The sequence below is a fragment of the Podarcis liolepis genome, assembly GCF_965112155.1.
Source record: "Podarcis liolepis genome assembly, chromosome: 8".
NCBI lineage: Eukaryota > Metazoa > Chordata > Lepidosauria > Squamata > Lacertidae > Podarcis > Podarcis liolepis.
In genome coordinates this window covers 3,524,563-3,548,988 of record NC_139560.1, presented here as the reverse complement: position 1 = coordinate 3,548,988, position 24,426 = coordinate 3,524,563, and the positions used below count along the sequence as shown (strand labels likewise).

General features: G+C 47.4%; 1 protein-coding gene across 1 annotated transcript; it reads left to right on the top strand.

Annotated features, from left to right (window-relative positions):
• Positions 1 to 791: 791 nt before the first annotated feature.
• Positions 792 to 24,372, top strand: RHPN1 (rhophilin Rho GTPase binding protein 1). The gene is made up of 3 exons (XM_083517112.1): positions 792 to 1,632; positions 18,764 to 18,879; positions 24,192 to 24,372. Exons 1-3 carry the CDS (start codon positions 1,534 to 1,536, stop codon positions 24,322 to 24,324), a joined length of 348 nt encoding a protein of 115 aa, XP_083373238.1. The 5' UTR covers positions 792 to 1,533; the 3' UTR covers positions 24,325 to 24,372.
• The last annotated feature ends 54 nt before the right edge of the window (positions 24,373 to 24,426 follow it).

Here is a 24,426-nt window from a genome sequence, read left to right as displayed (position 1 = left end):
AGATTATTTACATTAAAAAAAGAACTCTCCAGTTCTGTATTTGAAAGCTTCACGCACGTAAAATTAAGATTTATTTAAAAAGATCTCTCCAATATAGGATTTAAAAGCTCCACGCGTGTTAATGTACAAGCGATTGTTTGCATTAAGAAAGAAAGAAAAAGACCTCCAATTCCGGATTTTAAAACTCCACGCATGTAAATTTGCAAGAGATTATTTGAAGAAGAAAAAAAGTTTTTAGAGGGCTCTTCCTTCTCGCGTTTAAAAATCTCATTCGGCTAGATTTGCAAGAGATAGATATTTAAAAATAATTTTTAAAACTTTTCAAACTGGGATTTAAAAAATTCCCTCGTGCAAATTTGCAACAGGTTATTTACATTTAAAAAAACGAAAAAACTCTTCAGTTTGGGATTTGAAAAATTTGTTTGTGAGCGGGGGCCGCGCAGGGCTCCCCGGAACGACCCCCGCCTTCGCCTTGCAGAAGATAGAGAGAAGTTTTTGCAAAACTCCTTTTTTTCCCTCCCCCGCGGGGCACCGCCTCCCCCCGTGACGTCACCCGCGTTCTAATTCCCACGGTTGCCACGGGCGACCGCCTCGCTCGGCTCCTCCCCGCCTTTCCCTTCAATCATTCAGAAAAGGAGGAAAAAAAGAAAAATGGTGGGCGGTGCCGGAAGGAAATCCCCGCCCACTTTCCCAGGACTCTTACTTCCTAGTGGCTAAGCGCGCTGCCCTTCCAGGACCCGGCGCTTCCCTATTGGCTGGGGGCTCCACCCTTTCTCTCCACCGCTGATCTGAGTTGCAAAAGCCTGAATGTGATTATTGTCTTTGGGGATCCCAAAGTGGCGGCGGCGGCGGCAGGAGCAGCAGACTCACCCTTCCCTCTGCCTTTTATTTTTATTTTTCCCAGCAAAGAGGTTTGGGGGCTAAGGAAAGGGGGACCAGGGACACATCTCCCCCCCCCCATCTTCTTAGGGGGAGCATCTGGGTGCGACAGGGAGGGAAGGGTAGATAGGGGCTCCCCAAAAAAACACCCCCCAGCCTCCTTTTGAGAGATTTGGACCCCCCAGGTGGAGATCCGGGAACAGGTGCTCAGGATTTTGGATTCTGTACAGGTGGTGGATCAAAGGGGTGTGTCTCAGGGCACAGGGTGGGGGGCAGGACTAGAGAAGACACCCCCTTTCAGACAGGCGTTGAGGACCCGTGCAAGATTCCGCAGGTAAATCTTGCACAGAAAGCAGCTCAAGGTAGATTTCTGCTCCCACCAGCCTGTAGATTCTGAGAAAGAATTTGGATCCGACAGGTGGGCACTCCTGAAACGGCAAGCAAGTGCTTAGAAGCACCTGAACGGAGCTGGCGTGTGTGTCTCCCAGCGAGGAGCCCTCAGGATCTTGCCCTCGGGAGTTAAGGTGCTGCGGGGAGATGTCCAGGGCTGCAGAAGACTTCGCAGCATCCTGAGCCGGCGAGCTTTGCCAGGATCGCAACCCAACGCTGTGGCACACCTGCGGCTGCCCGACAGATGCCCACCGGCCGGCCGTTATGATCCCAGAAGAAGAGAGCCCCCCCGGAGGGGAAGCGGACGCCGACGGAGGGCTCCCCCTCCTGCTGCTGCCCTGCGACGGGGGCAGCGTGCGGAAGGTGAGACGTGGGGTGAGGAGACGGGTGCGACAGGCTGACATTGCCACCAATCTGCCTGCGAGTGGGTGGCAGAGCCGGGTATTCTCGTTGCCCACTGTGTGGTTGTATTGGGTACCTTTGTTTATCTGATGTGCCGTTCAAGATCCACAGTCACTTCTCATATAATGTTGCCGGTGCTTCCTATGAAATGCCAGGGCTTTGCACAAACGAGGTCCTCCTCTATGCGCCGTTGCTGAGGGAGGTGCGGAACGTGCGAACAGGGCCTTTTCGGTGGTGGCTCCTTGCTTCTGGAATGCTAGGGAGGCATGCCTGGCGTCGTCCCTGGCTACTTTTTGGCAACCGTCTAAAGCATTTCTTTTCAGCCTCTTGGCCTTCGAACTGGAAGAGTTTTAGATATTGTGGCCTCTTTTAGTAGGTGGGTTATATCAGATCTCCTTCTGTGTTTCCGAATGTTTTTAGCTTCTGTTCAGTTTTAGTTTTATATTGATTTTAATTTTTATGTTATATCGTAAGTTGCGCTTGCTTTTTGGTTAGATAAGCGATTAGTAATTGTAATACAAAAATCAGTTTTAAAATTGGACCTGGGATAGAATAATAATAATTTTATTTTTTATAGGCTGCCCATCTGACGGGGTTTCCCCAGCCACTCTGGGCGGCTCCCAAGATAACATTAAAAACAGTGTAACGTCAACCATTAAAAACTTCCCAGAACGGGGCTTTCTTCAGATGTCTTCTAAAAGTCAAATAGTTGTTTAACGCAGACTGGATATTAACCTTGCTCAATGCGTTTTGCAACCTGCTTCACGGTGGATCCAAAGCACAGGGTGTGGGGAGATGGCTTGGAGGGAAGTGGGACTGGGAGCCAGAAGGTTCAAGTCCCCAGGAGGTGAGAAAAGAGGGGGAGTGAGCTCTGCAAAACCCACCTTGCAGAAATTATTATTATTATTATTATTATTATTATTATTATTATTATTATTATTATTACCCCGCCCTTCCCGGTTCAAAAACCGGGCTCAGGGCGGCTAAATGACAAATTTAAAACACTTTAAAACACTTATTCATGTGTTTATACTGCTTTTATAATTAACAATAAAATTCAAAAATAAATTAGATAATCCCCCGGGCTAGCTGGCTGAATTGCTCCTACTTGGGCCAGCGAGGAGGCCAGGGGAGAATGAGCTGTGGGATCCCAGAGCGGGTAATCTTCATAAAAGGGGAGGGGGAGGGAAGGGAAATAAAAGATCAGGCAGAATTCAAATTAAAGGCTAGGCGGAATAGCTCTGCCTTACAGGCCGGACGGAAGGAAGTTAAATCCTGCAGGGCCCTGGTCTCATGGGACAGAGCATTCCACCAGGTCGGAGCCATCACTGAAAAGGCCCTGGTGGAGGATAGTCTGACTTCCTTAGGGCCCGGGACCTCTAAACTATGGTTGTTCATGGACCTTAAGGTCCTCTGCGGGGCAGACCAGGAGAGGTGGTCCCGTAGATACAAGGGTCCTAAGCCACAAAGGGCTTTAAAGGTCAAGACCAGCACCTTGAACCTGACCCGATACTCCACCGGGAGCCAGTGCATCTGGTAAAGCACTGGGTGAATATGCTGCCATGGCAGGGACCCCGTGAGGAGCCTCTCTGCAGCATTTTGCGGCAGCGGTAAATCAAGATGTGGCAAATGAAGATGTAACCCAAGCGCACCTGTATGGGAAAGGTGTAGCTCAGTGGCAGTGCCTCTGCTAAGCATTCAGACTCTCCCAGTTCCCTTCCCTGGCATCTCCAGTGAGATCTGGGATTGCCACCTGCCTGGAACCCTACTCAGCTGCCCATCAGTGTAGACAACACTGAATTCAATGGACACCAGGTTTGACTTGCTGGAAGCTAGCTTCTCCTGCTTCTAGCCAGCTCCAGCTCCAAATTAAAGGTAAAGGTAAAGGGACCCCTGGCCATTAGGTCCAGTCGTGACTGACTGTGGGGTTGCGGCGCTCATCTCGTTTTACTGGCCGAGGGAGCTGGCGTACGGCTTCCGGGTCATGTGGCCAGCAGGACTAAGCCGCTTCTGACAAACTGGAGCAGTGCACGGAAACGCCGTTTACCATTCCGCCAGAGTGGTACCTATTTATCTATTTGCACTGCGTGCTTTCGAACTGCTAGGTTGGCAGGAGCAGGGACCGAGCAACGGGAGCTCACCCCGTCGTGGGGATTTGAACCACCAACCTTCTGATCGGCAAGTCCTAGGCTCTGTGGTTTAACCCACAGCGCCACCCGCGTCCCCGCAGCTCCAAATTAGTCATGCTTTAAACTGAAACCCACAGTCCTTCACCTTCTCTCTCTCTCTTTCTGTCTCTCTGCCGCCCTCTGATCCCTCTCCAACCGGCTTAGGCTAATGTTTTGTGCTAGAGTTTCTTTCCTCAGGCTGGGTGACGGCTGTGTTTTTGGCAGCGATTCGTGTCTGTTAATAAACGAGTCCCGGCCAAAAAAAAGAGAGCGAGGTGCACATGGCTGGTCTGTGGCCGGGCTCTCCGAGAGGAAGTTTCTGGTTTGGCGAAGCAAATGCCTTCAGAACTGCAACCCAGCTACCCGGGAGGCCCATGTGGGCTGAAGCCTGGTGGGAAAGGCCACAGGGGCCGTCCTCTTCCTCTCGTTCCATGGTTCCACTTGTAAACACGTTGCTTAATGCTTGGCTTCCGAACAGCTTTTGGAAATTCCGAGGGTGCCTATTTTGCTTTCTCTGTCTGGTTATTGACATACATACTTCTTCTTCTTTACATTTGCTGACATACAGGCACGGGAGAAATCACTTTCCATGGCCACGTTTGCTGCGTCAGATTCGTTTCTGAGACCTTTATTCTCTCCTTCCTGGCTTCTGCCACCTTCCTTTCCCTGCAGTGATGCTTTCTTCCCCTCCCCTGCACGGCTGTACCTCTCTGCAAACTCTTTGTTAGCATATCGGGGGGGGGGGCATTGCGCATGACACGGAGGCAAGCCTGAATTTGTTGCGCTCGGACAGGGAGCTGCCGTCAACCCTGGTTCCACAATGATCCATTTGCTACATAGGCTGAGACCCTCCCTGCCCGCAGACTGTCTCGCCAGAGTGGTGCATGTTCAAGTTATCTCCCGCTTGGACTACTGCAATGTGCTCTACGTGGGGCTACCTTTGAAGGTGACTTGGAAACTGCAATTAATCCAGAATGCAGCAGCCAGACTGGGGACTGGGAGTGGCCACCGAGACCACAAATTGAAAGGACCTATATTGGCTCCCAGTACGTTTCCGAGCACAATTCAAAGTGTTGGTGCTGACCTTGAAAGCCCTAAATGGCCTCGACCCGGTATACCTGAAGGAGCGTCTCCACCCCCATCATTCTACCCGGACACTGAGGTCCAGCGCCAAGGGCCTTCTCGGGGTAATAATTAGGAATGTCAGAAACTGACTTCTTTCCCAAGTCAAACCATTGGTCCATCTTGTTTAGGATACCCACACCAAATGGCAGCAGCTCTCCAGGGTTTTCATCAGAATCTCAATTTTCTAGTCTTTCCAGGTAGAGCAGGAAATGGCTGGAGAATTGCTTCCAATCCACAGTACAGTCGTACCTCGGAAATCGAACAGAATCTGTTCCGGAAGTCTGTTTGACTTCCAAAACGTTCGGAAACCAAGGCGTGGCTTCTGATTGGCTCCAGGAAGCTCCTGCAGCCAATCGGAAGCCGTGGAACCCTTGTCGGATGTTTGGGTTCCAAAGAACATTCGCAAACTGGAACACTCACTTCCAGCTTTGCAGCATCCGGGAACCGAAACGTTCAACTCACAAGGCGTTTGACTTCCGAGGTACGACTATATTGTGCTAGATGGACAAAAAAAAAGTCAGCTTGCATTATTCCTGTATCAACTGCATGTTTGTTTACTGTTTATATTGCCAACTTTATCAACAGCAGGCGGACAAAATCTAAAGGAAATGCTCGAAACGGGAATAACTTTTCAGTATATGTAACATGCCTCCGGTGGGATTTTGGGTGTGTTCCAAATTCAGAGTTTCTCCAGCTACTGGCAATTACGAAAACACAAGTAACTTAAAAGACAATTTTCAGAGCTAACATTTCCCTTAAGTCACCAACCTGTTAGTTTAGTGGCGGCGGCTGATGTTGTCTCCCAACTGGTTTACGTTAGATTATATATTTTTTAAAAACTTGTTCCCTGGTGACTCAAGCAGAAATGACAAGGAGAAAAAGCGCACACAAGTTCACGGAGCCCTCGGCAACCCATCCGGGTGCTTTAATATTTCCTGCCTTAGCAGCAAACAGTGTCGGTTGAATCCACGAACCTGCCTGGACTTGCCAGGCGACTCACCTCTGGGGCCCTTTCGGGCTTGTGGGGAATCAGATTATTCACTTGCGGGTTTTGTTTTCCGGTTGATATCGGGCGCAGTTGCTGTTTCGGGGAATAATAACGCGAAGGAGGAAGGAGACAGAGGAGGTCACAAAGACCCATGGAACTTGCAGGGGAGAGAGAGGCAAGAGATTATTGTGGGTGGCTGCATTACTCTGATTGGGGACGAGGACTGATAGGAGATGTCAAAGGCTTTGCAAATGCCACACACATGGTGAGATCAAGCACGCAGGCTTGCACTGTTTTGACTCGCCTTCCCATGAGATCTGCATCTAGGCAGTCATTAAAATGAATTGGAATCCAGTGCCCAAGGAGACCAGGTGTTTGATGAAAGGGTGGAGGGTGGTTTCCTGTCCTATAATAATAATAATAATAATTAATAATAATATTTTTTTATTTATACCCCGCACTTCTCGGTTCAAAAACCGGGCTCAGGGCGGCTAACAACAAATTAAAAACACGTAATTATAAAAGCAGCATAAAATACAGTATAAAAACATAAATAACAATAAAATTCAATTTAGGGGAAATAAGCATTAGATAATCCCCCGGGCTAGCTGGCTGAATTGGTCGTACTTGGGCCAGCGAGGAGGCCAGGGGAGAATTAGCTGTGGGGTCTCAGAGCGGGTGATCTTCATAAAAAGGGGAGGGAAGAGAAGGGAAATAAAAGATCAGGCTGAATTCAAATTAAAGGCCAGGTGGAATAGCTCTGTTTTACAGGCCCGACGGAAGGAAGTTAAATCCTGCAGGGCCCTGGTCTCATGGGACACAGCATTCCACCAGGTCGGGGCCATCACTGAGAAGGCCCTGGCCCTGGTGGAGGATAGTCTGACTTCCTTAGGGCCCGGGACCTCTAAACTATGGCTATTCATATACCTTAAGCTCCTTTGTGGGACGTTATAATTTACTGAATTATATCCCGCCTTTTTCTCCAAGGAGCTCAAGGTAGTGTACTTGGCTTTCCGCTTCTTCATTTAATCCTCACAACAAGTCTGTGAGGTAGGTTAGGCTGTGAAGCAGCAACTGACCCGAGGCCACCCAGTGAGTTTCACGGCTGGCTGTGGGATTCGAACCCGGGTCCCCCCAGGTCCTAGTCTGATATTCTTAACTGCTGTGCCACACCGGCTGTCAGTATTACGGAGGTGGAAGAAAATTCAGGGAAAGTACCCCAGGCTTAGTGAAGTATGAACCCTGAAGCCTTTTCCTGTGCTAGGTGGAAAAAAATCAATAGAATCATAGTTTTGCAGAGTTGAAAGGGACCCCCAAGAATAATCTAATCCACCCCCCAGCGCCCCTGCAATGCAGGAAATGATGCCTTTCGAAACAAATCATCAAACCCTCTCGAAGGAGTTGGAAGATTCACAAGTGGACTGCATCTTGCAAAACAGAGAAGCTGCTGTTGTCTTTCCTCGTTTTGTTTTCCGCGTGCGAATCTAAAGCCGAGCCCCCTTGTTGCAAACTGGGCGGTCGGATCTTTAAAAGGCTGAAGGCCACTCCGTTTGAAAGAAACAACTCTATCTGACTTTTAGAAGACATCTGAAGGCGGCCCTGTGTTGGGAAGTTTCTAATCTTTGACGTTTCAGTATGTGCTGTGAGCTGCTCAGAGCGGCTGGGAAAACCCTGCCAGATCTGAACGGTTGTTGTTGTTTAGTCATTTAGTCGGGTCCGCCTCTTCGTGACCCCATGGACCAGAGCACGCCAGGCCCTCCTGTCTTCCACTGCCTCCCACAGTTTGGTCAAACTCATGCTGGGAGCTTCACGAACACTATCCAACCATCTCGTCCTCCGTCATCCACTTCTCCTTGTGCCCTCCCAACATCAGGGTCTTTTCCAGGGAGCCTTCTCTTCTCATGAGGTGGCCAAAGTCTTGGAGCCTCAGCTTCAGGATCTGTCCTTCCAGTGAGCACTCAGGGCTGATTTCCTTCACAATGGAGAGGTTTGATCTTCTTGCAGTCCATGGGACTCTCAAGAGTCTCCTCCAGCACCATAATTCAAAAGCATCCATTCTTCGGCGATCAGCCTTCTTTATGGTCCAGCTCTCACTTCCATACATCACTACTGGGAAAACCATAGCTTGAACTATACGGATCTTTGTTGGCAAGGTTGGAAGTATTATTATTTATTTGCATTGTGCATGCAAATATAAGGAACTCTTCCAGTCCTTCAAAGATAGATAGATAGATAGATAGATAGATAGATAGATAGATAGATATATTAAAGGGCATTTCTCATTTCAAAATCTGCAGTGGGAGATACGATCCTTGCATGCACATATAAGAGGGATGGAGGCAGCGGCTGTAGCCGGCCAAATTGCATGCATTGTGATTCAGATAGGGTTGCTATGGAGACCCCAACAAGTGGAGTGGGGAACTTGTGATAGGGCCCATTACCGTTATCTCCCTGGCTGGACAATGCTGTTTTGTCACCGAGGCCTTAATACATCTGTTTCCTCTGCACGATTCCCCATCTTGGCTCTCTGCCTGCCACAAGCTAGCTCTTTTTTTTCCAGGTTGGGAACAGACACAGACTGGGCTTCTCCTCTCTTTGGTCCATTTGCGAGCTCTGAGCTGTGGTTCTTTTAGCTTGGGCGTCAGGAACCTGTGGCTGTCCAGAAATCATAGAGTCGGAAGAGGGACCCCCAGCGTTCATCGAGTCCAACCCCTTTGCAACGCAGGGATCTCATCCGTGGGGCCATCCAATCTCTGCTTAAACACTTCCAGGGAAGGAAAGTCCACAAAATCCCAAGGGAAGCCCGTTCCCCTGTCGAACGGCTCTTCTGCTGTCAAAAAGTTGTTCCTAATGTTTCGTTGGAGTCTCCTTTCTTGTTTTTTTTTTGTTTGTTTGTTTGTTGGAACTTTATTTTATTTTATTTTAATAACTTTTATTTCCAATATTCACTCTTATTAAAATCACAATAGGAAAGAAAAAAAAAGACATCGCAAAATAAACAGATGTAGACAATAAAATATCAGGACGCAAATACATTTCTCCAAAAGTATTAACCATCATAACATCATTCTGACTTCCCTCCACCGCGATTTAAGCTATATCCCATTGATACCCCTCTTGCAGTTCCTTCTTTCTACCTTTATCTTTACTTCACAGATTCTATAATTCACCTACTATTATTTTAATATTACCTAAGTTTTTCTCCATGTATGATATAAATTTATTCCAATCATTAATAAAGATTTTATTACTCTGATGCCTGATCTTCTGTGTCATTTTTGCTAGCTCAGAGTACTCAAATAGCTTGTTTTGCCATTCACTAATAGTTGGGATTTTAGATGATTTCCAGTTCTGTGCCAACAGCAGTCTTGCTGCTGTCGTTGCATAGTGGAACATGGTTTGATCTTCTTTTCTAATCTCCTCACCGACCATTCCCAGAAGAAATGCTTCTGGTTTTTTAGGAAATGTGTATTTCAGTATCTTTTTCAATTCATCATAGATAGAACCCCAGAACCTCCTCACTTCTTCACAAGACCACCACATATGATGGAAGTCGCCCTCTTTTTTTTTACATTTCCAACATCTTTTGTCTCCAGTCTTGTACATTTTTCCAAGCTTAACAGGAGTAATATGCCAATGATACATCATTTTTTCCATATTTTCACGGAGGCTAACGCATGCTGTAAATTTCATGTCCTTAGTCCAAAGTTTCACCCATCTCTCATATTCTAAACTATATCCCAAATCTATGGCCCACTTTATCATGACCTCCTTCACCTCCTCGTCTTTTGTATCCCATTCCAGTAATTGATTGTACATTTTGGATAGAAGCTTACTCTTTCCTTCTAATATTTCCACTTGGAATTTTGATTTTTTCTCATTCATCCCTATTTTTTTGTGTTCATTCCATAGGGCGTTAATTTGGTGAACCTGTAACCACCCTATTGACTTATCTTTTAGTTCTTCAAATGATTTAATTCTCCACCCCTTATCCGATTTGGTCAGGAGATCTTCGTAGGTCCATCTTTGGCTTCTCGTGTTTAAATTTTTAAGGGATGAGATATTAACTGGAGATAACCACCAAGGTATGCCCTTTTCCAACAGTCTTTTAGTTCTATTCCAAACCTCTAACAACGCTCCTCTAACAATATGGTGGGAGAAACCCTTATGCACCCTTTCTTTATCTTGCCATAAATAGGCGTGCCAGCCAAATCTAGCATCAAATCCTTCCAGGTCTAACACATCTAAGTTTTCCAGAACTATCCAGTCCTTAACCCAACATAGGCATGCAGCCTCATAATATAATTGCAAATTTGGGACGGCAAACCCCCCTCTTTCTCTCCTGTCTGTGAGCAGTTTAAACTTAATTCTTGCTCTCTTCCCCTGCCAGATAAACCTGGACAGGGTCCTCTGTCCTTTCTTGTAAATTGAAGCCCTGGGTTCGGGTCCTGCCCTGCAGAGCAGCAGAAAACAGGTTTGCTCCATGTGACACTTCTTCTGTGGGGTGTTAGGTATTGGGGAAATACCTTGCTTGCGCTTGAACAATCACCTGTTAGAAGAAGTTTAAGTTCTTAGATATGTAATAATTGTTCATGGATGTACCAAGCAAACATATACATAAATATATAAACGACATGTCTGAAACACCACAGAAAAAAAAAGTCCTGAACAAATTGACCTCAAATATTTCTCTGCAAGGCCAAAGTGGGAAACCTCCCCATTGTCTCTTTCCTCACAAATCCTGTCTTAAGGGCACATTTAAGGTATGAGCCTGTGAGCCTGTGATCTGGCTCAGGAACTAAGTATTTATCATTACAAAAGACTGGCCAGACTCCAAAGGCAATCCAATCAAGTGACCATTAAACAGGTAATCTGCCAGACAGGAGATAAACAACGCACTCAGATTTCTGTTGTAGACCACCCCTTCTGTGATGTAGGTATGATGTGTTTGGGGGGTGGTCTTGAGCTACACCCCTTCTGTGATATATGTATGATGTTTCTAGCGGTGGTCTTGGACTCCAGGGCGGGCAATTTAAAATGTCTATATAAGGGCGGGCACACCTTGATTTGGGGTCCTCCTCCTTTCTCCTGTCTGTGAGGGGGCAATAGTGGGATAAAGATCAAGCTTACTAGCTGCTTTGCTTCTCAATATTCTCCGGTTGGCCTCTGTTATTTTCTCCGACCGATGGAGAACCTACAAAGGACTCCACAAGGGCTCTTGTGTACCCCATAAGAGAATAAGGGCAGTTTTTCTTTATTACACACCTAGCCCTCTCCTGCACCCATTGACCGAAATGTGTGGCAAACACAGTGACTTACGCATTAAAGCCTTTGGCCAAAAAAAAAAAAGAGTTGCGAGTTTGAGCACTGTTTCTTCTGCCAGTAGGAACCAGTGGGTAGGGTTTCCATACGTCTGCAGTATCCCGGACATAGCCAGGATCTGGTCATTGGAAACAGTGTCCGGGCGGAAATCGCAAAAATGTCTGGGAAAATCTAGATGTACGGCAACCCATGTCGGAAGTGTAGATATTGCCGGATTTCATTAAAAAATAGCTCAAAAATTCAGCACAGCTTCAGGGTTTGGGTACAGTGGTACCTCGGGTTACATACGCTTCAGGTTACATACGCTTCAGGTTACAGACTCCGCTAACCCAGAAATAGTACCTCAGGTTAAGAACTTTGCTTCAGGATGAGAACAGAAATCGCATGGCAGCAACGGGAGGCCCCATTAGCTAAAGTGGTACCTCAGGTTAAGAACAGTTTCAGGTTAAGCACGGAGCTCCGGAACGAATTAAGTACGTAACCAGAGGTACCACTGTACTCTCATAGACAAAAAACCATGGAGTCAAGAGCTAAGAATAAACCCTTTTTTGCAACCCACAGTTGTTCTATATTGGCTGTGTTACTAATAGAGGCCACAGTGGGGTGGGAATTCTTGTCAACCAGTTTCTGTAGTACAGTGGTGCCTCGCAAGACGAAATTAATTCGTTCCGCAAGTTTTTTCTTCTTGCGAGTTTTTCGTCTTGCAAAGCACGGTTTCCCATAGGAATGCATTGAAAATCAATCAATGCGTTCCTATGGAAACCGCCTTCAGACCAGGTCCGGGGACAGTCTGTCCCCCGACCTCTTCTGAAGGCTGGGGGGGGGGACAAGGGCTTTTCTTCCCACCCCCAGCCTTCAGAAGGCTGTTCTGAAGGCTGGCGGTGGGAAGAAAAGCCCTTCTTCCCACCTCCCGCCCCGCAAGCTCCGGGGACAGGAGGGCTTTGCTGCCGACCGCCAGCATTTTAAAAGCCCCTGCTGTCCCGGGGCGATTTTAAAATGCTGGGGGTCGGGAGCCAGCATTTTAAGATCGCCTGGGGCAGCGGAGAAGTCTCCGCTGTCCCAGGAAGGCAGGCGGGGGGGAGCAAAGACTTTTGCCCCCCGCCGGCCTTCAGAAGAGGTCCAGGACCTCTTCTGAAGGCCGGCTGTGGGCAAAAGTCTTTGCTCCCGACCGCCAGCAATTTAAAACAGGTCCCCGGAGATTTCCCTATGGGCTTTCGTCTTGCGAAGCAAGCCCATAGGGAAATTCGTCTTGCGAAGCGCCTCCAAAACAGAAAACCCTTTCGTCTTGCGGGTTTTCCGTCTTGCGAGGCATTCGTCTTGCGGGGCACCACTGTAATAAAATTATTGTGTTTGGTCACTATTTTGAATATTCGTAAGAAAGTTTGTGAAATAAATCAATTTCTAAGACTGTATTCCCAATTATTTTTTTTGGGGGGGGGGGGGAAATAGCTCAAAAATGGCTTCTTCTTTTTTTGAGATTTTGAAAAAGAAAAAAGCAAGCTCAACAGCTTTGTGGCCCCGCGGAAAAAAACCCCGTTTTTTCTCTCTGGATTTTTGCTTTTTGAAATATGGCAACCCTATGGGACACTCACTGCTGGTATTGGATTTCTCATGAAGAATCGAGAAGCATCCCATTGGTAGAGGTCCCTTGCCACTTAGCCCCCCCCCCTAAGTAACCCCACCTCCCCAGGGGTGCTTTAACCACACAGGAGAAGGCAGTTGTCACCAAGTTAGCGCCATGCAAATCGGGTGCTCCAGGAAAGCTTATAACATCTTGGAGGTTTCCTAAAAAGCCAAGCGACAACTGTCTCCTTGAGCAGGGAGTTCCACAGATGTGGTAAGCACTGCTTTCTGCATCCAGTCGTCAGACTAATTTCATAATAGTCTTAATTCGCTAGTTTTGCTTTTCTTCTTCTCTGAAAAGGTCTCTGTGTGGGAGAATTTCACCTTAATGGCCGGATCCTGTTTTAGTCTGCAGAAAAAAACACCCCCCACAAAAAACTGGGTACAATGAAGTGCATTGTGACATATTTTAGAAACTGCAATCGAGGGAGAGGGCTAAAAAGTGAAAGGATATCAGGCTTAACTGCCGGGTGCTTGCAGAGTTTTAAATAGCAATTGCGCTTATCTCTAGCAGGAATTGTGGCCTTTGCTAGCTAGGTTTCATTCTCCAATGAGCAGCTGGCCCATTTCTCCACCACCTCAACCCCAAAGTGAGAGAATCTGCTCTTAAAAAGTCCTTAACAGATCGCTTCCAGGGGCCTCATGTGGATCACATTTTAAAAGATGTGTGTGTTTAGTCGTGTCCGATTCTTCATGACCCCCTGGGCCAGAGCACGCCAGGCCCTCCTGTCTTGAGGAGGAGACTCTTGAGAGTCCCATGGACTGCAAGAAGATCCAACCTCTCCATTCTGAAGGAAATCAGCCCTGAGTGCTCACTGGAAGGACAGATCCTGAAGCTGAGGCTCCCAGACTTTGGCCACCTCAGGAGAAGAGAAGACTCCCTAGAAACGTTCTTTGGAACCCGAACGTCCGACAGGGGTTCCGCGGCTTCCGATTGGCTGCAGGAGCTTCCTGGAGCCAATCAGAAGCCGCGACTTGGTTTCCGAACGTTTTGGAAGTCAAACAAACTTCCGAAACAGATTCCGTTCAACTTCCGAGGTACGACTGTACTGTACTGTGGATTGGAAGCAGTTCTCCAGACGTTTCCTTCTCTACCTGGAAATGCTATAAAATTGAGATTCCGATGAAAACCCTGGAGAGCTGCTGCCATTCGGTGTGGGTATCCTGAACAAGATGGACCAATGGTTTGACTTGGGAAAGAAGTCAGTTTCCAGCGTTCCTAATTATTACCCCTCTGTAATCTTGCTGCGCAGGATCGTGCTGCTAAAACCACCTCACACAATTCAAAAACCTGCTTTAAGATGACTTAAGTCATGGTTTCCCAAACTTAGGTCTCCAGCTGTTTTTGGACTACAACTCCCATCATCCCTAACTAGCAGGAGCAGTGATCAGGGATGATGGGAACTGTAGTCCAAAACCACCTTTTTGGAAAGCCTGGCTTAAATGAACTACTAAAAATGAGGCAAGCATGCTTGCGTACGATCAATGAGATGGTTGGACAATGTTCTTGAAGCTACCAGGATGAGTTTGACCAAACTGTGGGAGGCAGTGGAAGACAGGAGGGCCTGGTGTGCTCTGGTCCATGGGGTCACGAAGAGTCGGACACGACTAAACGACTAAACAACAACAGAGACCAGGAATGATAAGCAAGCAGCATTAATGTTTATTGACACAGAGAAGGCCTTTGATAATATTTCATGGGATTTTATGAAAAGTAATTTGGAGTTAATGGCTATGGGGCAATGGGAGCAAATAGTCTTTAAGGGGTAAGTAGCATAGCATTTTTAAAAAGGCAGTTGAGCTCCTGAATTGAGGTGTGTGTTTGCGTGATGTTTTCATGGAACCCGGAGGCAGACTGTCCTGGGGCATGCGCTCAGGTCGTTTCTTGAGAACCTTCCATTGGTCAGAGGTCCAAAGTCCACGAGTGGAAACTGAACTTCTGTTCGGGGCGCCTGGAATAAAACAGCTGTCGCCACTTTTTGTGTAGAACCGTTTTCCTATTTTGCTGCTCTGTCATCGTCCTGTCGCAAGGCTGGGCTCTCCTATTTCGTGCCGGACAATAGCTCGCCCTTAGCTTGCCCGTTCCTTTGCAGCCGTTCTGGATGTTGACCCCTTCTCTCCTTGCACGGAGCCCGCCAGATACAATAAGACCGTTTGGTGGTGTGTTTCATCGGGGCTCGGAGAAGCCTTGCTGCTCCTTTATAGATCGCCTTCCTAATCCTCCTCTCTGAGGCAATAAATTTCGCTGCTCAGCTCCGCTCATGTAACTTAATGACCCACCCAGGCCTCGTAAATTTCCAGGGGTTGGTTTTGTTGTGTGTGTGAAGTGTTTTGGTTTTCTTTTAAAGATATGCAACCTGAACCGGCAGTCGTGGGAACAAAAGAAAATAAAAAATACATCAGCACTCCTTTAGAAAGCCAGTGAGTGGCTATTCCAGGCTATTCCAAAGTCCTAAAAGACCTACATTGGCTCCCAGTACGTTTCCAAGCACAATTCAAAGTGTTGGTGCTGACCTTTAAAGCCCTAAACGGCCTTGGCTCTGTAGACCTGAAGGAGCATCGCTACCCCCATTGCTCAGCCCAGACACTGAGGTCCAACACTGAGGGCCTTCTGGTAGTTCCCTCGCTGACAGGGAACCAAACAGAGGACCTTTTCGGTGGTGGCGCCCTCCCTTCAGATGTCAAGGAAATAAACAACTATCTGACTTTTAGAAGACATCGGAAGGCAGCCCTGTATTGGGAAGTTTTTAATGTTTGATGTTTTATGGTGTTTTTATACATGTTGGAAGCTGCCCAGAGTGACTGGTGCAGGGTATAAATAATAAAAATTATTATTATTAACCATTAAGTGCTTTAAAAGATAAAAGTTCATCCATCAGCCTAGGACCCACGTACCTACGGGACCACCTCTCCTGGTATGCCCCGCAGAGGACCTTAAGGTCCACAAATAACAACAGTTTGGAGGTCCTGAGCCTCAAGAAGGTTAGATTGGTTTCAACTAGGGCCAGGGCCTTTTCAGCACTGGCCCCCGACATGGTGGAACGCTCTGTCACAAGAGACTAGGGCCCTGCAGGACTTGACATCTTTCTGCAGGGCCTGCAAGACAGAACTGTTCTGCCTGGCCTTTGGTTTGGACTTGGTCTGACCCTTACGTTTCCCTCCCCTAAACAATCTGAGCCATTTATTTTGTTTGACGGGACAGGGAACAAGTTTGTTCCTGGCCCAAAAGGAATCCTGACCCCCTTTGGCTGTGTTGCAAAGGCTCTCGCTGACCCTTTGTGCTCTTGCAAGGAAAGTGGGGCCTCATCTGCCTTCCCCGCTGGGTTTCTGACGCACCCACCCTGCTCAAAGGTCCTTTTCTTTGCTCCTCTGGGAATCCTGAGAGCTATGTGTCGTCATTTACCGGAATCGTGCATCAGTACAAAAAGATCTTCCCCTCTCACGTGGGCAGAGCTTTTGTTGCACATTGCCACAAGCCCTGGAGAAACTGAATCGCCTCTTTTTTGTGGGGGTGCTTAAAAACAAGCCCACGTCTCTTCTCTTGTCTCCCCACCTCCTTCCTTTCCCAATGTGTGCAAATTCCAGAGCCTTTATTTGGACGACTAGCCCCCTGGATTCAGTGGGAATCAACTCCCCAGTAAACCTTGCCCAGAATTGCAACCTTATGCTCACGATATTCTGTATTCTGCTCTGGTCAGACCTCACCTGGAGTACTGTGTCCAGTTCTGGGCACCACAGTTCAAGAAGGACACTGACAAACTGGAACGTGTCCAGAGGAGGGCAACCAAAATGGTCAAAGGCCTGGAAACGATGCCTTATGAGGAACGGCTAAGGGAGCTGGGCATGTTTAGCCTGGAGAAGAGGAGGTTAAGGGGTGATATGATAGCCATGTTCAAATATATAAAAGGATGTCACATAGAGGAGGGAGAAAGGTTGTCTTCTGCTGCTCCAGAGAAGCGGACACGGAGCAATGGAGCCAAACTACAAGAAAGAAGATTCCACCTAAACATTAGGAAGAACTTCCTGACAGTAAGAGCTGTTCGACAGTGGAATTTGCTGCCAAGGAGTGTGGTGGAGTCTCCTTCTGTGGAGGTCTTTAAGCAGAGGCTTGACAACCATATGTCAGGAGTGCTCTGATGGTGTTTCCTGCTTGGCAGGGGGTTGGACTCGATGGCCCTTGTGGTCTCTTCCAACTCTAAGATTCTATGATTCTATGATTCTAAGATAGTCACCTTACCCATTTTTGAAAGTTGCATGAGACAGAGAGGAGCGTTGGACTCCCCTCCCGATTTCTTTTCTGCCCATTTTCAACTCAGGTCAGATTCTCCAGGTTATTGAAATGTTACGTTACTCGCAACGGCACTTAGCCAGGATATATGGGGAAGGTTTTTTTGGATATATGGTTTTAATTTCACATCTGGGCACAGGATGGAGGAGCTCAATGTATCGGCGTCCCCAGACATCTGAAGGCAGCCCTGTATCAGGAAATTTTCAATGTTTGACGTTTGTTGTGTTTTTATTATGTTGGAAGAGGCCCAGAGAGGCTGGGGCAAGCCAGTCAGATGGGCACAATATAAGTATTATTATTTTTTAATTTTTGTTATTATTCCGTTGCTTCGCCTTAGACTTTCCAGGAGAGCCCCAAAGTCCGGCATAGAGCAAACCTGTCTCTATGTCTCCATCTCCACTGGAAAGTTACCGTATTTTTTGCTCCATAAGACGCACCAGACCATAAGACGCACCTAGTTTTTGGAGGAGGAAAACAAGAAAAAAAATATTCTGAATCTCAGAAGCCAGAACAACAAGAGGGATCGCTGCGCAGCGAAAGCAGTGATCCCTCTTGCTGTTCTGGCTTCTGGAATAGCTGCGCAGCCTGCACTCGCTCCATAAGACGCACACACATTTCCCCTTACTTTTTAGGAGGGAAAAAGTGAGTCTTATAGAGCAAAAAATACGGTATTTGGTCTCTTCATTTCACACTTCATTTATTTATTCATTTGCATTCATCAGGGGCCCATGGACAGGAGTTTTCCAGGCAGTGTAGAAAGCCCCAGAAAGATTAAAGATCACACTTAACATTAGGAGAAATTAATAAGCAGCAAGCCAGAGGACGGTAAGAGCAAAACAAATTCATTTTTAAATAGAGAGTCAAGAAATGAAAACGCTGAAGCGATGGTCTGTGAAATTGCAGCGATCGTGCAGGGGGACCGTGGAATCAGAGCAGGAAAGGATCAAAAGGATGCAAAGTTCACCCCCATGTCACAAAAGGACCTGAGGAACGAGATCGTCACCCCACTCGTATTAACCATCCCAGGGCGCTCAACCACTGCCACAATGTCCTTTCTTCTATCAGATCAAAATGAGCAGATAACAGCAAAGGTTGCTTAGTTCATGGCAGGGACAATCAGAATAAGGGCCACTAACCGACTGCTGATTCAGGACTTTAAATCGTGCTCTTATATCAAATTTCCTTTTCTGCATATACTGTAATGTTTTACTGTTGCTATGGCCATTGGCTAATGCGAATAAAGTTTTATTTCTCTCTTCGTGGCTGAGTGGGGAATTCGAACCCTGCTCTCTCTCCCAGGTCCTAGCCCAGCACTCGAACCCAGTGTTTCCCAAACTTGGGTCTCCAGCTGTCTTTGGACTACACTTCCCATCATTCCATGGCCACTGGCCCTGCTAGCTAGGGATGATGGGAGTTGTAGTCCAAAAGACAGCTGGAGACCCAAGTTTGGGAAACCCTGCTCTAACCACTAGGCCACCGCTGTCTCCTTCTTCCTGGAGATGCCAGGAATGGAAGCTGGGACCTTTCATCGAAGTCCCCCTGTGCTAAGCAATGTTTCTCCTCCTCTTTCTGCAACAGGGCTGTGATCCGTTGGCGCAGACTCAGCGCAGCAAATTGCAGCACCGTCGGGCACGAATCAACCAGCAGATCAACAAGGAGATGAGGATGCGGGCAGGGGCAGAGAACCTCTTCAGGTTTGTTGTTCTTCGTCTCCATACAGTTGTTTTTCCCTTTCCATCGTTGGGTTTATCTGCAAGATGTTGAGGGCTAGAAACCTAACTCTGTGAACTGCCCTGAGACCTATGGATGAAGGGTGGTATGCAAATTTAATAAATAATAATCAGGGGGGGCGTAGGCTTTCCAAGGACTCGCTGCACCTTTTGCCGTGATGCAGAAAGTTGGGCGCAGTGTTCCAAAGCGTTTTGGTAAACCTAAGGTTTTATTAGGGACGCGGGTGGCGCTGTGGGTTAAACCACAGAGCCTAAGACTTGCCGATCAGAAGGTTGGTGGTTCGAATCCCCGGGACGGGAGGAGGAGGAGGAGTTTGGATTTGATATCCCGCTTTATCACTACCCGAAGGAGTCTCAAAGCGGCTAACATTCTCCTTTCCCTTCCTCCCCCACAACAAACACTCTATGAGGTGAGTAAGCCTGAGAGACTTCAAGGAAATGTGGCTAGCCCAAGGTCACCCAGCAGCTGCATGTGGGGGAGTGGAGACGCGAACCCAGTTCACCAGATTACGAGTCTATCGCTCTTAACCACTACACCACACTGGCGGGGTGAGCTCCCGTTGCTCAGTCCCTGCTCCTGCCAACCTAGCAGTTCAAAAGCATGTCAAAGTGCAAGTAGATAAATAGGTACCACTCCAGCAGGAAGGTAAACGGTGTTTCCGTCCACTGCTCTGGTTCGCCAGAAGCGGCTTAGTCCTGCTGGCCACATGACCCGGAAGCTGTATGCCGGCTCCCTCAGCCAATAAAGCGAAATGAGCGCCGCAACCCCAGAGTCGGCCACAACTGGACCTAATGGTCAGGGGTCCCTTTACCTATGGTTTTATTATTTATTTGCTTTTAGTCTGACTTCAGCACTCTCTAGCTTTGATGCAGCTTGCACAATATCAACTGGTTGGAGGCTGGCTGGTCAGAATCCTGCAAGTTAAGTGCAAGTGAGGCGGAGAACTTAAATACCCCTTTTCCACCAGGGGGTTTTCTGGTGCAGAAGGGGCTTTTAAGCTTTCCACCTTGCTTTGTGGGGCAGACAAGCCCTGCTCTTGAGAAAACTCACATGGCTGTCTGTGAGATCTCAAGCGAGCATCTCCCGCCTTCTAAAGCTGGTTTCCTTGAGGATGTTGCCCAGGGCCAGATTTCGGTTTGATGAGGCCCTAAGCTACTGAAGGTAATGGGGCCCTTTAGACATCCAGCTGTCCTTTGTCAACAACAAATTGTCACTGGGTTTTTTTGTGTAGAATATAGCGGTTCGAATCCTCGCGACAGGGTGAGCTCCCATTGCTCGGTCCCTGCTCCTGCCAACCTAGCAGTTCGGAACCACATCAGAGTGCAAGTAGATAAATAGGTACCACTCTGGCGGGAAGGTAAACGGCGTTTCCGTGCGCTGCTCTGGTTCGCCAGAAGCGGCTTAGGCATGCTGGCCACATGACCCGGAAACTGTACGCCGGCTCCCTCGGCCAGTAAAGCGAGATGAGCGCCGCAACCCCAGAGTTGTCCGCGACTGCACCTAACGGTCAGGGTTCCCTTTACCTTTTTATATGTTATAGGGTAATTTAATAGGTATCTCAAGCCATTTGCCCATGTTGCCCTGCAACCAGTCCATGCAAAATGTAGGCACCCTATATATAGAAAGGAGCAAACCAGTGGTATTTTAGGGAGCAGGCCAGCAGGTGGGCCCCATGACTTATATCATAGGAGCCTACACGACACAAAATGTTGCTGTATGTAGGTTTTATTTTATTTGTTTTTTATCTTAAATTTTGGAAATGTACAGTGGTACCTCGGGTTAAGAACTTAATTCGTTCTGGAGGTCTGTTCTTAACCTGAAACTGTTTTTAACCTGAGGTACCACTTTAGCTAATGGGGCCTCCCACTGCCGCACGATTTTTGTTCTCATCCTGAAACAAAGTTCTTAACTCAGGGTACTATTTCTGTGTTAGCAGAGTCTGAAACCTGAAGCATCTGTAACCTGAAGCATCTGTAACCCAAGGTACCACTGTACATCCAGGGTTTTTTTCCTTTTAAATTTTTCTGGGGCCCCCAAGAGAGTGGGAACCTAATCTATACTTTGTTTAGCTTATACGTAAATCTGGCGATGGTCTTGCCCCAAGCAAGGCAGGGAGCTTAAAAGCTCTTTCCATGCTAGGTTTGCCTGGGGTTAAGGTAAAGGGATCCCTGACCATTAGGTCCGGTCGTGGCCAACTCTGGGGTTGCGGCGCTCATCTCACTTTCAGCGTACAGCTTCCGGGTCATGTGGCCAGCATGACTAAGCTGCTTCTGGCGAACCAGAGCAGTGCACAGAAACGCCCGCTGGAGCAGTACCTACTTATCTACTTGCACTTTGTCGTGCTTTTGAACTGCTAGGTTGGCAGGAGCAGGGACCGAGCAATGGGAGCTCACCCCGTCGCGGGGATTCAAACCGCTGACCTTCTGATCGCCAAGTCCTAGGCTCTGTGGTTTAACCCACAGCGCCACCCGCGTCTCTTGCCTGGGGTTCTTCGTGTGGAAAGAGCATTTAAGCTCCCCGCCTTGCACATGGGCTCTGGGAGTGCTGAGCATGCTCTTGATCTGCAAACATTGAGCAGTTCCCGGGGTTTGGGGATGCATGTTTTCATTCTTGAATAGAACCCTTTAAACCAAACCCCTGCTTTGAGATAGTACTTCCTGAAACTGCATCACTGGTGACCTTCCTTTAGGGGTGAAAGGCCACCCAGAAAAGAAATGTTTGATAAATGCATCCATTAAACATTGCAAACTGCAACAAAGTGTTGCAGCGTGGGTTACTTCCTGTTCAGAGTCCTAGCCAGCCAGTCACACACCCCTCAACCCTTCCAGGACGTTCTGATCTGTGCCCAGAAAGTTCAGCTCGGATTCTGTGTTTGGAAGGCAAAACTAGCATCGTATGAGCTGTGACAGGGTTAGGATGTGATTCACAGAAGTGACTCAGCAGCTTCCCAGACTGGTTCTGGCCTCCTCAGCAGCCTTTGGAGAGGTCAGGGATTGATAGGTGAGCTGGGGCAAGGGAGGGAAGATTGCAGCAGCTGCAGAAGTGCAAGTCAGGTAACAGATGGGGAAGAAACTCGCTGCGGTTGTTACTTCAAAGCAAACTGAACGTGCAGATTCCAAGACGCAGCCATCCTCTGAAAGCCACACTTCCTTGAATTTTGCAATTCTCCTATCCAGACGAGTAATGCAGAATGTGTTTACTGGGACAAAATGTGCAGAAAAAGGCATTGATTAAAATCACTGAAGAAGTTGCATTTCTGTTGCTGTTTACTATTGAATTCCACTCGATTATTAAATATTGATTTATTTGATATAAATTGTTTATTTTATTATAATAATAATAATAATAATAATAATAATAATAATAATAATAATACTTTATTTATACTCTGCCCATCTGGCTGGGTTTCCCCAGCTATTCTGGGTGGCTCCCAACAGAATATTAAAAACACAACAATAATTATTGTGACTTTTTCTTAGATTCTTGCTATTAATGTTTGATGTTTGATTATTATTTTTACGTATGTTGGTAGCCGCTCAGAGTGGCTGAGGCAACCCACCCAGATGGGCAGGGTATAAATAAAATATTATTTTTAGGAGTTGGCTTACAAAAACGTGTCTGTAATGCAAGATTGTATAACCATGTGTTTATTTGGAATAATTCACCCTGAAATGCTGATGGGTGTTTACGGAGAACTTCCATCACAGATTCTGTTGGGGCAGCAGTTCATCGTGCAGGTTCGGATATTTTTGTGCCTGTGTTTAAATGGAGAATCAGTGGTTGGAAGGAGCAGTTTTAAGGGGAACCGGGAAATATGTTGGAAAACATGCTTTTCTATTGACAGATCCCCTAGGAACATGCTTTTTTAAAATAAAAAGAAAACAATTGAGAGGCTTTCCCCTTTTCCTGGCTTTAGCTTCCTCAAGGCAACATAAAACTTGCTGGGTTAGCAGGACGCGAGTCTTGCAAGCCGAGCTCAGCAGCGAAGGCAAGGGGCAAATCGCTTGCACGCTCCTTTTCTCAAGCAGGGAATCGAAAGCCGAAGCAGATTGCCGGGAGTGTGGGAGTCTGGGATGCTTAACCCTGCCGCCCTGCTAGATTTGGAAGAATGCACAGGAGGCTCTGTGTCAGCTTCAGGAAATAATTGAGGAGCAAAACACCGGATGTCCTGGGAGCTGAGAGGCATCTTCTGGGTCGCCGACCCCAAACTCCTCCAGAGCTGCGGCAGGGACCCTCCCCATGGCACTCTGCAACAGGGAGTGATGAAATAATTCTCTGTTGTCATCTGCAGTGCTGGAGCTGCTGTGCTTTGGAAATAGCTGTTTCCGGGCATCACAAGGGGATGGGAAGCCGGGCCGCAGAGACGGTCCTTTGGCCCAATCCAAAAGGACTTTGTTCCTCTGTCCTTCAGGGCCCAGGCTAGCTGAGACCGGTTTACTTTGTTGTTTTTTAGTCGTTTAGTCGTGTCCGACTCTTCGTGACCCCATGGACCAGAGCATGCCAGGCCCTCCTATCTTCCACTGCCTCCTGCAGTTTGGTCAAACTCATGCTGGTAGCTTGGATAACACTGTCCCACCATCTCGTCCTCTGCCGTCCCCTTCTCCTTGCGCCCTCCATCTTTCCCAACATCAGGGTCTTTTCCAGGGAGTCTTCTCTTCTCATGAGGAGGCCATAGTCTTGGAGCCTCAGCTTCAGGATCTGTCCTTCCAGTGAGCACTCAGGGCTGATTTCCTTCAGAATGGAGAGGTTGGATCTTCTTGCAGTCAATGGGACTCTCAAGAGTCTCCTCCAGCACCAGAATTCAAAAGCATCAATTCTTTGGCGATCAGCTTTCTTTATGGTCCAGCTCTCACTTCCATACATCACTACTGGAAAAAACATAGCTTTAACTATACAGACCTTTGTCAGCAAGGTGATGTCTCTGCTTTTTAAGATGCTGTCTAGCTTTGCCATCGCCTTTCTCCCAAGGAGCAGGCGTCTTTTAATTTCGTGACTGCTGTCACCATCTGCAATGATCATGGAGCCCAATAAAGTAAAATCTCTCACTGCCTCTATTTCTTCCGCTTCTATTTGCCAGGAGGTGATGGGGCCAGTGGCCATGATCTTCGTTTTTTGATGTTGAGCTTCAGACCATATTTTGCGCTCTCCTCTTTCACCCTCTTGCAATATAGCACAATATAATAAATTATTATTATTATTATGCAAGGTGTGCAGATAGGTGTGAAACAAGTGGGATGAATAAGATGGCATTTTCTCCCTCCTTTGTTTTTTTTAGGGCCACCAATAACCACAAAGTAAAGGAAACGGTTGCCTTAGAACTCAGTTACGTCAACTCCAACCTGCAGCTACTGAAGGAGGAATTGGAGGAGCTGAACAGCTGCATGGACGTCTACCAGAATGACAGGTAAGGAGGGTGGCAGGTGGTGGCAGCTGCCCCCAAAATTTGGGACCAGAGCCCATTTCCCCTCTTGGTCTAGAAGTGTGAACAACCCTATACATCACCTTGAGCT

What these genes read in the sequence shown, in the direction of transcription:
- RHPN1 (XM_083517112.1), top strand. Translation starts at nt 1,534, where the DNA reads ATGATCCCAGAAGAAGAGAGCCCCCCCGGAGGGGAAGCGGACGCCGAC. An exon ending in ACGGGGGCAGCGTGCGGAAG is followed by an intron (nt 1,633 to 18,763) that starts GTGAGACGTGGG and finishes TTTCTGCAACAG; the next exon opens with GGCTGTGATCCGTTGGCGCA. An exon ending in GGGGCAGAGAACCTCTTCAG is followed by an intron (nt 18,880 to 24,191) that starts GTTTGTTGTTCT and finishes TGTTTTTTTTAG; the next exon opens with GGCCACCAATAACCACAAAG.